The sequence below is a fragment of the Rousettus aegyptiacus genome, unplaced genomic scaffold, assembly GCF_014176215.1.
Source record: "Rousettus aegyptiacus isolate mRouAeg1 unplaced genomic scaffold, mRouAeg1.p scaffold_m13_p_9, whole genome shotgun sequence".
Classification (NCBI taxonomy): domain Eukaryota; kingdom Metazoa; phylum Chordata; class Mammalia; order Chiroptera; family Pteropodidae; genus Rousettus; species Rousettus aegyptiacus.
In genome coordinates, this window is record NW_023416312.1 from 98,614,553 (window position 1) to 98,631,840 (window position 17,288).

Here is a 17,288-nt window from a genome sequence, read left to right on the forward strand (position 1 = left end):
TGGGTTGAAAAGAAGGGAGCAAACATAATCCTTTTATGTAATCACAGTGAATAACATAAACCTCTTTGAGGCCAGAATGGGTTATTAGAAGTTACACTGTTTTTAACAGTGATAGTTTATTTTAATTAGGCTATTCTAGCTTCTAGACTCCACAGGCTTCTCTGCCATTCCTGAACATCTGTTATTTCAGTTAAAGAGTAAATACTTTATCTGCAATTACCATAAAGATTGGCTCAAAACGTATGAACAGAACAGTCAGGGTTACCTTGGGTCTTATATGTCAGGGAACAAAAGGGGTGAGTTAAAGTGTCCCTGCTCCTGGAAACTCTCCTATTCCCACTGCCAGAGAAGCCAGGTGCTGCCTTACCTCGATGGAAGCCCATGCCAGGGTATCCTGTCTCTGTAGCCATGACATTAGGCACAGGCACGGGCACACGATGGTCCCGTGAGTCTCAGTTCTGGGACTTTTAACCGTCAAGGAAAACAATCTCTATTTCTGCTTGGGTCACTGGAGACGACAAAGATTCAGAAGCCATCCTGTCACTACTGAGGGAATGCTTGCTTAATCCTGGAGCCAACGCTGAAGAAAATAGCTGAGGGGTGGAGAAGGCAAGGCTGGGTCCTGCTGATGCTTGGAGCCCTTGAGTACAGCTCTAGCCAAAAATGGTTGGTTACCCACACACGTCTTAATTTCCAGAGCCAACAAATCCCATTTGTCACTCATTCACTCATTCAGCTTAAGGTAATTGGAGTTGTGGTCTCCACTACTTGTGACCAAAGAAGTCTTGACCAATATAGAAGTTCTGTTGTTCCTTGAAACTTTAATTATAAGAAGCCAGAAATAGAACATACAATGCCGTGTCTCTGAAATGTCCAGAAGAGGCAAATTCATAAAGATAGAAAGTAGATTAGTGGTTGCCAGGGGCTAGGAAGAAGTCGGAAAGGGGAGTGACTGCTAATGGGTACAGAGTTTCCTCTGGGGTGATGAAAATGTTCCGGAATGATGGTTGTATGACTCTATGAAGATACTAAAAACCCTGAATTTTATGGCATGCAAATCGTACCTCAATTTAAAAAATAGAATATAGTCATTGGAGGCCCCCACCAGGGAGTGGATGGCAATACTCGATCCCCTCACTTTCCTTGTCATGAGGAATAGGATAGAGTTATCGAAGCGAGAACTGCAGAATTGAAAAGGGCTTTATTTTCAGGAATTACAAAAGCTAGTGGAATACAGGGGAAAGGGAATACTACTATAATCTGGAATAACAGAAAGCATGGCACCTCGCTTTTCTTTCCAACTACAAACACAACTGTGGATCTGGTGATTTACGGCAAGACGTGGTTAAGCACAAGACTATAGCCCCCTGTGGACTGGGCTCTTTCATTTGATCTAGAAATTATGAGAAAACTGGAAGTAATACCCCTTGAGCTGTAGAACCCACCTAAAGATAAAGTTTCTTCACTTTATTTACCAGACGACCAGGAATCGTACACTAGTTTAGCTGCAACCATGTCCTCCACCGCCATTCCTGGAAAGGACAGAAACTCAGTTCACTTTTTTGTGTCAGAACAACTTTTCCTGAAAAAGCCCAGGACTTGGAGCTGGCAGTTTTCTGATACATTCTCCATGCTAATGCCCATCCGGGTACCAAGGACTGATGATACCCAGGTGAGCTCAGGCTTGGAGGGTCTACAAGGGGCAGGGCAAGGCAGGGAACATAATGCTAAGCAAGAAATACCCACCACACAAATTTTAAGTGTCCTTCAAGTTTAGTTTGGGGGTCAGAAAAATTTCTGTAAATATTTTAGACTTTGTAGGCCTTGTGGTCTCCATTGTAATTATTCAATTCTTCCATCAATGCAGAAGCAGCATGGATGATAGAGAACCAAATGGGCCTAGCCATATTCCCATCGACCTTTCTTTGTGGACACCAATGTTTGAATTTCAAATACTGTTCATATGTCATGAAAGCTTATTGTTCTTTTGTTTTTTTCCCCCAAAAACATTTGAAAATGTAAAAAACACTTCTACAAAAATAGGTGATGGCCTTGGTTACTCTAGTTCCAACTCTGCCTCCTTTAACAATCCCACTGTGACTTATTGTCAAGGATGCATACCTTAGCCTCGAATGGGAATATGTTCTCATGGTTTTTATTAATTTTTGTAGCCACCACTGCACCCAATGTGGAACCTGACACATGATAGGTGCTCAATATATGTTTGCTAGGTGGAAGGATGTGCCAATAAACCAATCCCAAAAGTGAGAAAACAAAAATTGCTCCAAAGGGTTGAACAGGTTTCTGTAATGTTCTGTCTCCTGAAGGGCTTGGCTGACCTCTGACATGCTATGAACTCTGCAACTTCCTGATAGTGCGATGTCTTTGAACCAGGCTTTGGGTAAAGTGTATACTACCTTGGTCTGTGTGAGAGGTTTTAAAACTATAGGACAGCCAGTAAGGCATGGATATTGACCAATTGGCATGGGTGCCGAGTGGCAATTTGGGGGCTTGACTATGGGAAATATGAAAGATTTTTAGAGAGGAACAGAGGACAAGTTTGAGGAGCAGCAACTTATTTACCAGCCAGTTAGGCAGTATTTCATTATTTCAGGCATATCTGCTCTGCAGACTTCTATGTCCCTTTCCTTAAATCTGGCGGGGTGGGTGAGCTGGACTCAGGGGCAGAACAAGTCCATTCCTAGTTGGACTTCTGCCTCTACCAAATTGGATGGTAATGGGGCTTCCCGTGGAAGCCCTGCTCAAACAGCAAGCAGGAGGGTAGGTAAGGATGGGAAAAAGAGGTCTCAGGCTGTACTTTCTGTCCAGATCTCCTTCACGTTTGGTCTCCCTGCCATTTCTCTTAAGCTCCCTGTCTTTGAATATTTTTATCCTCCACCCCCTACCTCTGGAGGATATCTGCTTCTGAGTTTCATTGAGATCTAAGTCTAAATGATAAACTACTGACACTTGCTGTACGCAAATCATTTTACATGAACACTCACTTAATACTCACAAAAACTCAAGGCAATATGCGGTGAAGACATCAGGTCACTTGCCCAAGGATATATGTCCAGGGAACCCAACCCAGGACTGCCAATTCCAGAGTTCGTGGGCTAATCATTATGCTAAGACACGTAAATAATTGACATGAATGATGGATTTCACAATGATCCAGTCATGGAGACTGGTCACTCATTCCTCCTCCCACTGACGAGTGGACCTGCCTTGTGCTCTGGTTGGATGTGTGCCCTGGGAGTGATGACCCTTACCTAAAGACTTGAATACTGTAGTCTTCTCACAGTAGGCTGGCTTTACTCCCTTCACCACTTCTCCCAGCTCAGCGAAGATCTCAGCCTATGAAATGAACACACATTGACCCAGGCCATGGAGGGCATGTCTGCTCTGGCCAGCTTGTATAGCTCTAGGACATCCCTGAATTGGATAAGGAATAAATCTGATAAATAGATCATTTGTACACTGGATGACGTTAGGAAGATACTTCTTCCTAGAATTCTTTTTGGATACCATCTGCGTTTGTGACACTGTGAATGCAGAGGTACATGTTTGTGGCCAGGGGAATGTCCTACCAGGACACTGTGTCAGTGAGGAAATAGGCATGGTCTTATTTAAACATTCATTGCGGCCGCCCTTTCTTGCACCTGTGCCCTGACTACAAAAGAAAAAGAAGGCCAGAGAGTGGCCAACCATACTCTTATTTAGTTGGCCACATTCGGAAGGTTTCCAGGCTACAACTGGCCCCCATCTCCCAATCCTACCTTCTTAAAGGACAACCCTGTCCAATGGAAAAACCCCTCAAGCTTCTCTCCAGGCAAAATGGATAAAAGAACACATGTCACCACCAAAATGGTCACATTATTTTGAAAGGGATTTAGAAAGGATTGAGAGATGTTCAGGAGCTGTAACCCCACAAAGAAGTGGATATGACTGAGGCCTGGAGCAGGCCAAAAAAAGGGGAAGTTAATGAAAGCCTAGGATCTTGGTGAGGCCAGCTGGGCAGCATCTACCAGGAGAAGATGCTCACCCCTGACAGTATGACATCTCCAGACTCTTTCAGGGCGGCCTCCCGGGAGTCCACGTACAGCACAGCTTGTTTCATGAGTTTGTCATCCAGCTCTCTCCAGTCAGGTCTGCTGGCTCCGATGGCTACGAAACAGCAAAACAGACCTTGAGCTCAGGAATAGTCACAAGGGATACTAAATGCGCCAAAGAATGGAAGAGGGGTGAGGAAAAGGTGGTAACATAAAACACGTGGAATATTCATATTTGGAATACCTCATTTCCCCAGGCCGACCCCCTCCCCATCAGCGAGACCGAACACTCATCAACAAGAATAATGCCTGCCATTTCCCCCTATCCATTTCATTTCTCATCTCATTCCTTAAAGATTTTGAGGCAACTTAGCATTCGTTTATTGGGACTCACTGTCTGTGAGATGTTTCACACATATTATTTATAGTCCCTGCAAGTACACTTCATGTCTGATTCCATTTAAAGATGCACCAGCTAAGGCTGAGAGGAATGCAGGTTCTTGCCAAGGTTAGATATTGAATACATGAATCTATAGCTCTGAGAGTGCCACGCCTTTCATGCCTCCTCTTCCACTTATCAGGGACAGTGACTTCCTTACCCCAAACTCAGAAATAGAGACATCCCCTACAGCTCCTTTATACTTCACATCCCTCTACTTTCTTTCTATCTTCTTGCCATTCATCATTCCCATTCCTCACCCCCAACCACGTCTCCCCTAACTGCGACAAAAGAGCTCAGAGTCAGGGTCTTGGAGAAAAGCCAACAAAAAGAAAACCAGCTCCATCCTGGAGCCGAGCGTTCACATCCTCTGCAGAGCCCAGAACCACAACAATGAATCCTGGCGATGGTACAGAGGCTGCAATGAAACGCCTGCAGGGCCAGGCAGGTAATGAACATGAGCAAAGCTGGTCAGAGGGGCCGGACTGGAAATGGCAGAAACCCAGGCACACAGAAGAAAGCATGGCCTTCCAAAGGGAACGGGCATTGTTAAGCTCCAGCTTGTTGTTGCCATGTGAGAATACAGGTCCACTGCTAGATATTCTCATTTAAAAAAAAAATGGAAGTAAGAAATCTATTTGCATGTGTTAGTTTTTGATTTTTAGAACACTCTATGGTCCAAACAAAACACATCTGTGTGCTGGATCCAACTCATGCCAGCCAGTCTTTGGAAAGCACTATAAAGCCTTATACCAATATCAGGCAGCATTTATATGCTGTCCAGTTTTTTCTACTTATGCCCGCCCTCTCCTTCTGTTCTCCCTTACTCTAATTTTCAAAGAGAGTGGTATAAAAATGTCCAGCTTGAAGGTCGCTTGTGTGGGGAGTTCTACAGAACAAAAGACTAACTAATGAAGCTTGTAAATAAATCATAAGCTGGTGGGAAAATCCCCAGCTTCTCAGGCCACTTCTTCTCATGGTCTGTTTCCCCCAAGTTTTTCTGAGTAGGGTGAGTTCTCAAAGGATTGTGTGAGGCCACTCGGGCAGATGGAGGTGGGCCAGGCAGCAAGGGGTGATACTGGCTGGCGGGGCACAGGGAAGGCTGAGGAAAGTGGAGGGAGCTTAGAATTAAGCCTGCCTCTCAGCCAAGCTGTAAAGTAAGTACACTCTGTCTTCAGCGTTACCATGTCGACTGCACTTATGATACAGTTTTCTTAAGTATTGTTGATGTCTCTGTGAACACATAAGCCAATTTTGTTCTTAGGCCAGGAAAATACAAGAGATATCTTGACTCAAAATCAAGTCGGCCCTTCCTGGGGAGAGATATGGTCCCTTCGTCGTACAATGTAAGGAACCTGCCACAAGCACGTGAACCTGGAAGGGGACTCTAAGCTCTAGATGAGAATGCAGCCTAGACAACGCCTTGATTCATCCCGTGTGAGTAGAGGAGCTGGCTGACCCATGTCTGAACCCTGAACCACAGACACACTGAGATAATAAATATGCGCTGTTTTATGCTGAAAAATAATTACGTCAGTCTTGCTAAAGATTCAGCTTATGATTTCACCAAAAACTGGTTTCTCTTGGTTTCCGAAGTCCTTACAGAAATGGTCTCACTGTCCGTAAAGCCAGACCCTACCCATCTCTAACCTACCCGCTAAGCCACCTCCTACCTCCCCCTCCTCTGACCCACCCACAGCTTAACACCAGTTCCACAGCCCCAGACTTTCGATTTGCTTTGGCCCATTCCTCAAATATGTCCATGTTTTATTTCCTTCACAGAACTTATCTTTAGCTGGAACTATCTAGTTCACCTATTTGTTTACTTGTTTGCTGTCTATCTCCCCTCAAGAGAAGATAAGCACCCTGAAAGCAACAGCCTTGAGTGCTGGATGCTGAAACCCCAGTGTCTAGAACAGTGCCTACCTCATGGTAGGGCCTCGATAAACATTTGTGAATGAACGCGTAATCCTGATACTTGGCTCTTGCCTGTTTGTATGCCAATGTGTGCAGAGATCTTAGCTTTTGAGGTCACACCATGAGCTTGTCACTAATACATGAGGCACCCCATAACATGTTTGAATCCTCTATTCTTTGCCTGCTCGCTCACCAGAATCCAGTCTCTTATTGGGCTCTCAGGGTAGTGTGCCTCAGTTCAAATCCCAGCTCTGCCACTAAGGACCTCTCTGACTGTAGGCAAGTTAGCGAGTGACTTAATCTCTCCATGCCTTGGTCTACCCACCTATAAATGGGGGTCGTGATAATAATAGCTCCTACATCATGAGGGTGTTGTAAGGATTAAATGATATAATACAAATAAAAAATTTAGAACAGCACCTGCAATAGTAAGTATTCAATACTGACCAGTTTTTGCTACAACCCTTAGGGCCATCTGAGGATCATCAGAGGCCTCAGGATCTCTTATGTTTAGAGTTCCACCTATCCAATCACGTATATTAAAAAGTATCTGCATGTCATATTGTGTCTTTCATGCTGTAATTTAAAAGTTATTTTATAATTTGCAATGTTAAGAATACAACGAGTCACTTGGCGTGGTCATTTAAACTTCATTACATTTAAGAACTGAGCTGTGACTGACCATTTGCCATAATGTTACATTATACAGACCTTACATTTATTAATTTTAGGTTTGCAACTTTTGTCTCATGTTTTGGAGTGAATATTGTTTTTTCTGGGCTCACACATTTCCAAGGTCCTTAAAGAGTTGAGGCATTTTGGACGAGAAACACAGCTCTGCAGACACAGCCCCTGGTCCAGCCTAGGGACAAGTCTGGCTACCACCTACCCATAGCTCATGAAGCCACTCTGCTTACCATTGATGTGAGCCCCTGGCTTCACCCATTCACCAAACAAAATGGGCTGTGTTGCCATGGTGACCGTGATGATCACATCCGCATCTGTCACAGCCTCCTGGATTGATGAACAGACCCGTACCTCTCCTTGCACTGTGTCCGCAAACTTCTCAGCATTTTCTCTGGTGCGATTCCATATCCTCACCTTTATTGGGGGTAACAAGACGACAGTGGCACCATGATTGTTGGGCTGTTTACGTTTGATCAAGCCCAGGGTGCCAAGGGAAAGCTGAACACTCTAGAATCAGGGCTGCTCTTATTTAAATCATCCCCTAGGGAGAATGGACATTTGAGGAAGGGGACAGCATTAATCTGGGCATATACCTGGCATAATATTTGAAAATGACCTTTCTCTAGCCCTCTATCCTTTTAAAGAAGGGGGATTTTTCACTTGTAGCCCAGGACACACAGCCTCACTAGTTTAATAGCCACTACACAGTGTAATGACGAGCAGGGCAAGTTCTGGAGCTAGGTGGGCTTACGGTCAACACTTGCTCTCTTACTTACTGCCCCTGGAGTCACTTAACCTCATACGGCCAGCATTTTCATGTCTGTAAAATGCGAATGATAACCGGGCAAACTCAGCATCATCAAACTCACACTTTATGTTTGAGACCTGTAAAGGAGTCAGAGCAGGTATGGGATTCACAGACAGGATTATCTATGGCAGTGCTTTTCATGAAATAACTTGATCTCTGAAGGGTATGCAGGGAATTAAAGATGGGAAGGATTTTAGGAGTGAATGGTGCAGCAGATGGAAAGGCCCAAGAGTAGTAGAGACAATTTGAATCCTGGAAGGTATGGGAGTGGGGGCGGGGGTGTCATTGGCCTCAGTAGGAGGCAAGGACTTGCTAGTTTGCTTAATCGATTTGCACTTCTGGGGTATGGGTTGTCAACTTTCAACTGAAAATAAGGCCTAGACAATCTCTCATAAGGAACTATAATAAATGTATTATGTCTAAAGACGTTTATCAGCCAAGGTGAAAACCAATACACTATGGCCAGTCATAAGAATGCTTAACCATATCACCCTTCTTGATAAAAAACTATGCAAATATTATACAAAAATTCAATAATCTGAGAAAATGATGATGTTAGTACACTCAATGAAGAAATAGGATATACAACTGTATATAACTAACATGATTAAAAGTATATTATAAAAAGTTTATGAGAAAAGATTGAAAAATGTCAACTATTGTCTTTGAAAACAGATAAAAGGGCATTTTTTTTCTTTCATTTTCTTCCTTACTGTCTACATTCCCCAAAGCAGAGGTATTATTTTTTATCCTCAAACAATCATACTTTAGGCTTCTCACACATGTACAAAAATGAAATAAAAGCAGCATCAATCAAACGGTCCCATAGGAAGCAGGAGATGGCCGGGGAAAGGTGGGCCAGCATCCGGGCTGTAGGAGTTGGTGCTGTGGCCTCTTGCTCTCTAGGCTTGGTTTCCAGTTTGGGGATCCATACTCTGAATAATTAAAGTTCCTGGATTCGCCTAACGGAAGGATCGAGAGGGGTCAAAAGGACAACGGAACATAGATAATGGATCTAATATGATCCTTTACCTAATGGAGTGGGCAGGCTATGTCCTCAGGCAGACCCTGTGAACTAAGAAACTGGAAACAGGGGAATCAGGCGTTCTCCTCACTCTTTACCCCCAATGGGACTTCTGGGAAAGTCATCAAAAGGATGCTTGAGATGGGACTCTTGACCTAATTATGTCAGCATAACCCGTATTGTAGTGAAGTATAGACAAAGGTCACAAGTCATCATGGCAGCTAGCTCCCCTCTGCTCCACACCCCTCCCTGGACTCACCTCCTTAAAGGAGAACTGCTCTGTGAAGATCTCATAATGGCTGTAGGCCTGGACCCCAGCCCCGAGGATGCACAACACTTCACTGCTGGGAGGTTTCAAAAACTATTTGAGAAATGAGATGGAAAGTCAAGGGAGACATCAGCAGTCGCGTGAAGAACAAATACAGTTTGATTTATCAGGTGACTTCTGCTCTATTTTCAGTTCCCTCAAGAACTCCGGGGAAACATCTGTCCTATCTTCCCAGCTCCAACCCCTGGTAGCCACCATTTTTCTCTCTGCTTTCATGAGTTTGGATTTTTTAGATTAAGCCCTAAAAATCTAACGCATGGTATAATGGACACAGACAACAATATTGTATTATCATCAGCCAATTTGCTGAGATTAGAACTTAATTATTCCAACCACTCAAAAGAAAGAATAATTATATAAGACGATAGAGATGCTAATTGTCACAACAGTGGCAATCATATTACACCCTCTTCTCAGAGCCCTGAGAGCTGCCTGGAATCCATGAGTACATCATATACGAATGTAGTAAGTTCACATGATGTACCCTTTAAATTTATACAACGTTATGTAACGAGCATATTTAACAAAAAAAAATCAATTCTTGGGCTATCGAGGAGATGTTATTTTGTATTTCTGTTCCCCTCTGTAGAGTGGGGAGGGAAGGAAAGAGCCTTCCCTGAGCACCTAATATATGCCAATGCTTTACCTGCATGATCTCGTTTAGTGTAGACAATGACCCTCTGAGACGCATTAATTGCTATTTTCCTCTTACGAATGAAGAAATTGAGGTCCAGAGAGGTTAAGTAACTTGCTCAGGATCTTACACCTATCACATAGCACAGTGGGGCTCTAAAACCAAATCTTTCATTCTCCAAAGCCCACGTTATCCTGTGCTACCCCATCTTGGGGACGTGATAAACCACAACCGCTTCTCAGAGCCCTGAGAGCTGCCTGGAATCCATGAGTCTTTGTGACCCCGGTTCCCAGCTACATTTGCTCAGCTCCCTCTCTCTGTTGATCCTTTCTCAGCCTGTCTTCCTTTAAAGAGGAATGTAGAGCTGGAATTTGCGGCCCTGACTGAGGGTGCATGTGTGTCTGCATTTGAAAGTGGGATTCGATAATTAACTCAGATAGTGTCACCTCTCTGTGTGAAGTCTTTCTGACCTTCCTGATAGAATTCACCACTTCATAGCAATTCTTTTTTTTTTTACAGATCTAGTTTCTTTAACTGGTCTATATACCCCATGACGACAGAACAGTCTATTCGCACAGAATTGGCACATATCTACTATTACCTGTAAGAAACAGAGCAGTTTTTTTTTATCTTAGCACTACTGCTATTTGGGCTGGATAACTCTTTGTTGGCAGGGCGTGGGTGGGCTGTCTTGTGCATTGTAGACTATTTAGCGGCATCACTGGCCTCAATCCATTAGATGCTAGTAGCACCTCCTACCCCCATCCCCAAATGTGACAACCAAAAATGTCTCAGACATTGCTAAATGTCCCTGTGGCAGATGGCAAAATTGTCCTCAGTTGAGAAATAGCGGCACAGAGGAAAGACATCGTTTGTCCCTCAAACCATTGTTAAAATTAAGACTATGTTCTGCCTTTTCTCTATTTTATTAGCAAAATTTGAGCTCCTTGGCTCTACTCTTTCTTAGAATGTTAATCACTGAAATTCTGGAGTGTAACCTTAAAAGTGAAAGTCTTCTTAATAATCAATAACTAGCAGAAAGGAGTCTCATAAATATTACCCGATACTCATGTCTCCTATAAGTTGCAGAAGGGGGCGATAGCAAAGAATTTGATTTGAAAAGTTTCCAAAATGACAGTATCCACAAGACCAGAAATTTTATGCACCTGTCCAATAATGAGAATTAAGTGATATTTTCCTTAACAAAATCATTTTTTTCTCTTCTCAATTAATATCGATCTCTTAAAAGTATACTTGGGCTACTGAAATTGTTAAAGTGTCCTGTAAAAGTAACTTTCAACCTCTGAAACTAAATACCTAATCCTCACGGGTTGCCTGACTTGATAATTTCTTGCCCTAGTAATAAGGATATGTTTATGATTTATTAAATCATAATATGATTAGTGGCATTTGATTCTCTTCCCATAAGCATGCTGATAATTAAAAGAACATATACGATCTGCTAGGTTTATCACTTAAAGAGCTAGAAAGTATTTTATTTACATTCGCTAAGGTCTTACATGCCCCTCCCATCTGGCCCTCCCATCTCTAAGCCCTCTCATGCCATGCACCCCTGCTCTCCTGTCCTCCAGCCACACCAGCCTCTTCACAGTTTCCCAAAGCACATGCCAACCACAGGGCCTTTGCACAGGTTCATTCCTCTGCCCGGAATAATTTCCCCTCTGCCCCTTCACACATAACTCTTTTTTTTTCGTTTAAATTTTAATTAAGCGTATTGGGGTAACATTGGTTAACACAATAAAACTCTTATAAGCCTTCAAATATCAGCTCGGATGTCTCTTACACGGAAAAAGCCTTCCCAAATCCCACAGACCAGATCGAGACCCTCCATTTTACACTCACAGCCTTTTGTCCCTTTCATTCAATGTGTTTATCAGGGCTGCAGTTTCGCATTTATTGGCGTGATCTTCGGATTAATATCTGTCTCCCTGAATGGACTCTGCTCCATGATGGTAGGCACTGTATATGGTTTTGCTCACCTTTCTATGCCCCATGCTGAGCACCCGGTGGGCACTCAAATATTTTTTGAATAAATGCAAGCCAGGGATAAACCCTGATATATATTGCCACCTTGAGAAAGCATGTCAGAGTCCCCAACTCATGTTCTGTGCAACCTAAATACAAAGAAGTTATAGTGTCCATCAGATCTGAGGACTTCCTATTTTTCTCTTCTTCCTCCTAAAAGCCCTGAATGAAAGAGAAGTGATGAGAAAGAAAACATTCTACTCTTATAGAGCAAAAGTAAAACGAGCCCTTTCTTCCCAATAGAACAACTCATCTGAGCCCCTGGCAAAAATGCTGTGAGGTTTCAACCGACACTCTAACCCATTGGCTCAGCAAGCCTCCCCTCTTCTGGGAGGGCAGGTTTTTTTTATCAGTGCAGCAAAGCACAGTGTAATTGAGACTTGGGTCTAGAACACTTTGGTTCCCAAACCTGGTTGATCATCAAAATCAACCAGAGATTATTGCAGGAAAAAAAAAAGTTCTGGGACCCCACCCTCAGAGATTTTGATTCAGTGGTTTCAGGAATCTGAATTTAAAAAAAAAAAACAAAATCCCCAGGTGATGCTGCTGTATAGCTTGGTTTGGAAATCGTTGATCTGGGACGAAAAAGATCAGGCGGCCTCGGTAGACCTCACAGCTACCTGGTCTGCAACTCCAGGAAACCACAGTCTCATTTCCTTGTGCACTGAATGAGGCCAATAATGCTCGCTCCGCCTTCCTCACCGAAATGCAAAGGGAAGTCAAGACAATAGGTTGGAAATTATTTTGAAAAAGACCAGAGTCTTTGCCACTGTAAAGCAATACTGATAGAGCCGCCGTGGCCCTGTTACCAGCAAACATTTCTCAAGGAGCTGGTTCGTTATCTTGGTCTGGGTTGGGTCTGCATGTAATTTTTAAAAACCAGTTGATCAAGGTGCATACTTAAACTACTCCCTTCCTATACAATAACCTGGTTAATCCTCACCTTCTTTCTTCCTCATCATGTATTTAGAAGGCCTTAATAACACACAATCCTCTCCTAGATGAGCATATTTCCTTCATGCTTAGGCCTCGTGAGCCAGCGTTCCCAGACCTGTGTCCTCCCCCGGACTCCACGCTCAGTTTTCTAAGCTTGAGCTCAACTCATCTCACATATTTTGGTATATGTAGTTCCGGCTAATTCCCAAGGATGACAAAAATAAGTTCCTCATGTCTCTGTTAGACACTGACACGCAACCCCGCCCACCAGCTCACCTTGACAACACAGCCAAGCACTAATCTTACCTTGGTGGCAATGGCAGACACTGCAGCTGTTCGCTTTGCAGTTATGACAGTTCCATCCATGACCTTGGAGGAAAGGACAGAGTGTAAGCAAAGAGCATCCTTATCTATTATTGAAGCGGAGAAAAGCACTCTAAAAGAGTAGCCCTGGAAAGTACTATAATACCCTCAAAGAATGCGGACTTGATGTCAGGTCTAGATTCAATTCTCCACTTAGGAGAAATGCAACTTTGAATGAATATCTTTATCTCTAAGCACTGGTTCCCTCATCTGTAAAACAAACAAACAAACAAACAAACAAACAAAAATAAAGATAACGCCAGCCATTCGGAGGGTTCTTGTGAGAAATAAATGCACTGGCATACAGGAAAGGAAAACACCTAGCCCACAGCGAGCCGTCAAGAATCACCCATTTTCCTTTCTTGCCTTAGGCTTCTCAAAATACCAAATTAAGGAGGAACTTGAGGAATAAGTCATTTGACATCTGTGCAAGGGCCATGAAACTCTACCTCAGTGGCTCTCAACTCTTGCCATGCATTTTGGGAGATTTATGAAGATACAGATGTTCAGACACGACCCTTAGGTTAACCAAGTCTGACTCCCTCGGAGTGGGACCCGGACATCCTTGTATTTACAACTCCTCAGTTGACTCTGAATTATGCCTGGTTGATCATAAGTACCATCTTTTGCACTGTTCCTGTTTGTAAGTTTCTCATCTCTGTTGATCCTCACCAGATGATATCAGTATTCTCATTTTACAGACAAGGAAGTAACTCATTTACTACTGAGAAGATTCAGGAAGGATCTAAGGCCTCATCATTTAGTTGGATGGAAAGTCTGAGCTGGTCCCACTTTCCTGGGAAGCCACAGTTGGTAGGTAGTATGGATGTCATTCCCATTGGATGAGTAGAGGTTGGGAAGAGCAAGGTACTCTTCCCAGAGGAACAATGAGCAGTCACGTTCCTTGAAGAGGCAAAAATTCAGTAGGAGGAGGATCTAAGAGTCCAGGGGAGGTTCAGGTGAAATGAAGGAAATTGTCCCTGATGAGGTGTCAACTGCCCGATATCAGAGCCAGCCTAAATGGTGCAGAGCACAGGAGCTGAACACAAGCTCCACAGTCATGCATTCCTGTGTCTTTTACTAAACAGCTGTGTGACCTCAAACGAAGTGACTCTACTACTCTGAGCCTCTGGGATGTCAACAGAAATTGGGTGGGAGGTATAATAAAAACTCCTGCAGAGGATGTTGTCAAAATTGAATGAGATCGATTTCTCCTGCCTGGAACAGGATAAGTGCTCAGCAAGTGGCAGTTAGAAATGCAGCAGAGCATAGTCGTGAGAGAGTACGGGTCCTGGACTCACACGGAGTAGGCAGGTCTGAAGTCCAGCCATGTCCCTTATTACCTACACAAACCTGAGTAAGTTGGGCATAGTTCCTTATGACTCTATTGTCATCTGCGAAATGGGAGTAATAATATTACTTATGTTATAGAGTGGTTCTAAGTATTAAGAAAGTCAATACACATGAAGCGTTTAGAAGAGTTCCTGACACATATAAAGTGATTGATAAATGTGGGCTACCACTATTTTTTTATACTATTATTAAATGTTAAACAGGTCACTGGAAAGACCCTCAGAAAAGACTCCCGGGGATTACAGAACACCCCTTCTCTTCCATGTTATACATATTCACTAAATAAACATTTCCTTGGCTACTGGGTTTGTTCGAGCTGTATATTTGGAGTAACTGGTATACGAAGAGAATGTATACAAGAATGACGAGATTGTCACTTCCACAATGTCGCACACTCGAAGCAGCAATGGGCTCTGATGCTGGGTTATGCATCTTCGGGCAGTCCTAGAAACAGGCACATGGTCCCAGATAACCTTCACTGTCACTGGTAGCCAGTCACTCAGAGGGCGGCATGTGTGAACATAATTAAAACTTCCCCCGTCCCACAGAGAAGAACTTCCCAGCCTGGCTCTGGGCTCAGGGGCCCCACTCCACCCCAGGTCAGGGAGTTAGTTGCTCACCGCCAGAAGGGAGCCATTGCTTGGCTCAAAGAGTAGCACAGTGGCCTGGTGGGAGGGGGCACTGGAGGTGGTGCTGTGGCCCTCGTAGAAGGTGACCAACTTGGTGGTCAGGGCATCCTCTGCAGCACTGTAGACTGGCATGACCCCCAGGAAACTACAAGGAGAGAAGGAGAAGCTTCGACCCCTTCCCACCAACGCCGCGGTATCAAGTCTCCGTGCGCCTCCCTATCTCCCTCATCCCTTCCCGATTGGCCCTCTCCCTTGCCCTGGCGTTCCCTTAGGCAGTAAGCAAAGGTACCTCCATGAATCTGGCTCTGGATGAGAAAAACCATTTCAGTTCTCTCACTTACTAGCTGCATAACCTCGGGTAAGTCGCTTAACCTCTCTGAGTCTCAGTTTTCCCACCAGTACAATGACTGCATGAACACCTACCTATAAGGAGAGTGTATTGAATTAAACAAGGTAACGCCTGTAAGGCGCGTCCCCTGGTCGCGGCGGGGAGACACATGTTAGGTGACGGCTGCCGTTAGCAGTGATTAGGCAAGCCCTTTCTTGTTTTCTCCCCTGCTTCCCTTCACCCTCCTCCTCCTCCTCCTCCTCCTCCTCCTCCTCCTCCTCCTCCTCCTCCTCCTCCTCCTCTCCAGTTTCTCCATCCGGCCTTCCTCACTCACCCGTTGTGCTTGGCCACCGGCACTACGGTGCGCACCGGCTGCGTGACCCCTCCATCCGGACCGCTGGAGAAGTTGGCCAGAGCCGCCTCCAGGGGCGGGATGAGGAGGCTGGAGCTGCGGAGATGGTTCTGCACCTCGGCCGCGCTCAGGAACGCTATCCCCGAGCTCATCTCTCCGCCTGCCTTCTGAACTCGGCCGCAGTACAACTACCCGGGTTTGCAGAGCTGCGCCCTATATGAACGTGCGCCGCCCCGCGGTGCCGCCTACCGGTTACCTTGTCGCTACGGGGGCGGGGCAACGCCGGTCTCCGCCTACCTCCGCCACCAGCGTTGTTTGCTGGGTTCCCTCCAACGACCGGTTCCCCGGGATCTTAGGTGAGGCGCTGTGCTGCGAGCTGGTATTCTTGGATCCCTTTTCTCAGTGCTGTAATCAGCTGTACTCACTGTCCTTGCGAGGGGTTTGGGCACTCCATCTGCTCGCCTCCCACCAAATCCGCTATTTGCTCTCTCTCTGTTGTCCTGCTTGGGAAGGAGACTGGGCAGATAGGGGGCAAACGCTGGCGGGGCTTCCCTTTTTATTAAATTATTGCCTCTGCTGGTTGATCTTAGATGAAAGGAGGAAGTTGTCTAAAAAACATTTTTTTTTTCAATTCTGTCCCCATCTGGAGTCTCGTTTCTCAACCTCCCTCCTCCTCCCACGCTCAGATCCCAGGCCATGGATTTCTTAAACTGCACAATTTTCTCTAAGGGGAACTAACTCATCTAAACTTCGCCTTTAAAAAGGAAAAGTCCCCCGGGACAAGATGTAATGGCCTCGGTCACACAAAGAACCAAAATGCATAAGACGACTTAAGCTTAGGTCTTTTCTTCAAGATTCTTATACTTGAAAGGAGGAAATAAAACGGTATGTACACAGGAAGGGAATCCAGGATGCCAGGCAGTCCTAGCCGCCAAATCACTAGTAGGAAAAGCGAATGCTTTTGATCGTTCGAAGAAAAGTAATTATTTTGACTTGGAGTGGTTAGATAAGGTTTTTCCGAAGGAGGGGGAATAAGCCAAGGCCAAGTATAAAATTAATAATGGTAACCACAGTGAAAACAGGTTGTCGATTTTACTACACTGTGCATTTTGTGTGCATCAGCTCACTGAATTATGCAACCTCTGTGGTTAGGTAGGTGTCGTTATGAGCCTTACTGTCCATTCGAGGCTCTGAGAGGTGGAGGGCTTTGTCCAAGGTCACCCAGCAAGTTGGCAGAGGAGATGGGATCTGCCCCTGAAGTCAGACTCCAAAAGTATACTCCAAACCATCAAGCCGCCTTGGCAGAGAAGAAGGAAGGCATTTCAGGCCAGGTGAAGCCTGGAGGTGGAAGGCATGTGTTCTAAGACTTGACAGCCTTCTTGCCAGACAGAG

The 17,288-nt window shown here is 44.6% G+C and overlaps 1 protein-coding gene across 1 annotated transcript; it reads right to left on the minus strand.

Annotated features, from left to right (window-relative positions):
• Positions 1-54: 54 nt before the first annotated feature.
• Positions 55-16,090, minus strand: CRYM (crystallin mu). Its single transcript, XM_016164593.2, has 8 exons — positions 15,879-16,090; positions 15,208-15,361; positions 13,178-13,240; positions 9,187-9,288; positions 7,326-7,509; positions 4,046-4,167; positions 3,273-3,357; positions 55-1,532 (listed from the first exon to the last, which is right to left on the minus strand). Exons 1-8 carry the CDS (start codon positions 16,046-16,048, stop codon positions 1,468-1,470), a joined length of 945 nt encoding a protein of 314 aa, XP_016020079.1. The 5' UTR covers positions 16,049-16,090; the 3' UTR covers positions 55-1,467.
• Between the last annotated feature and the right edge of the window lie 1,198 nt (positions 16,091-17,288).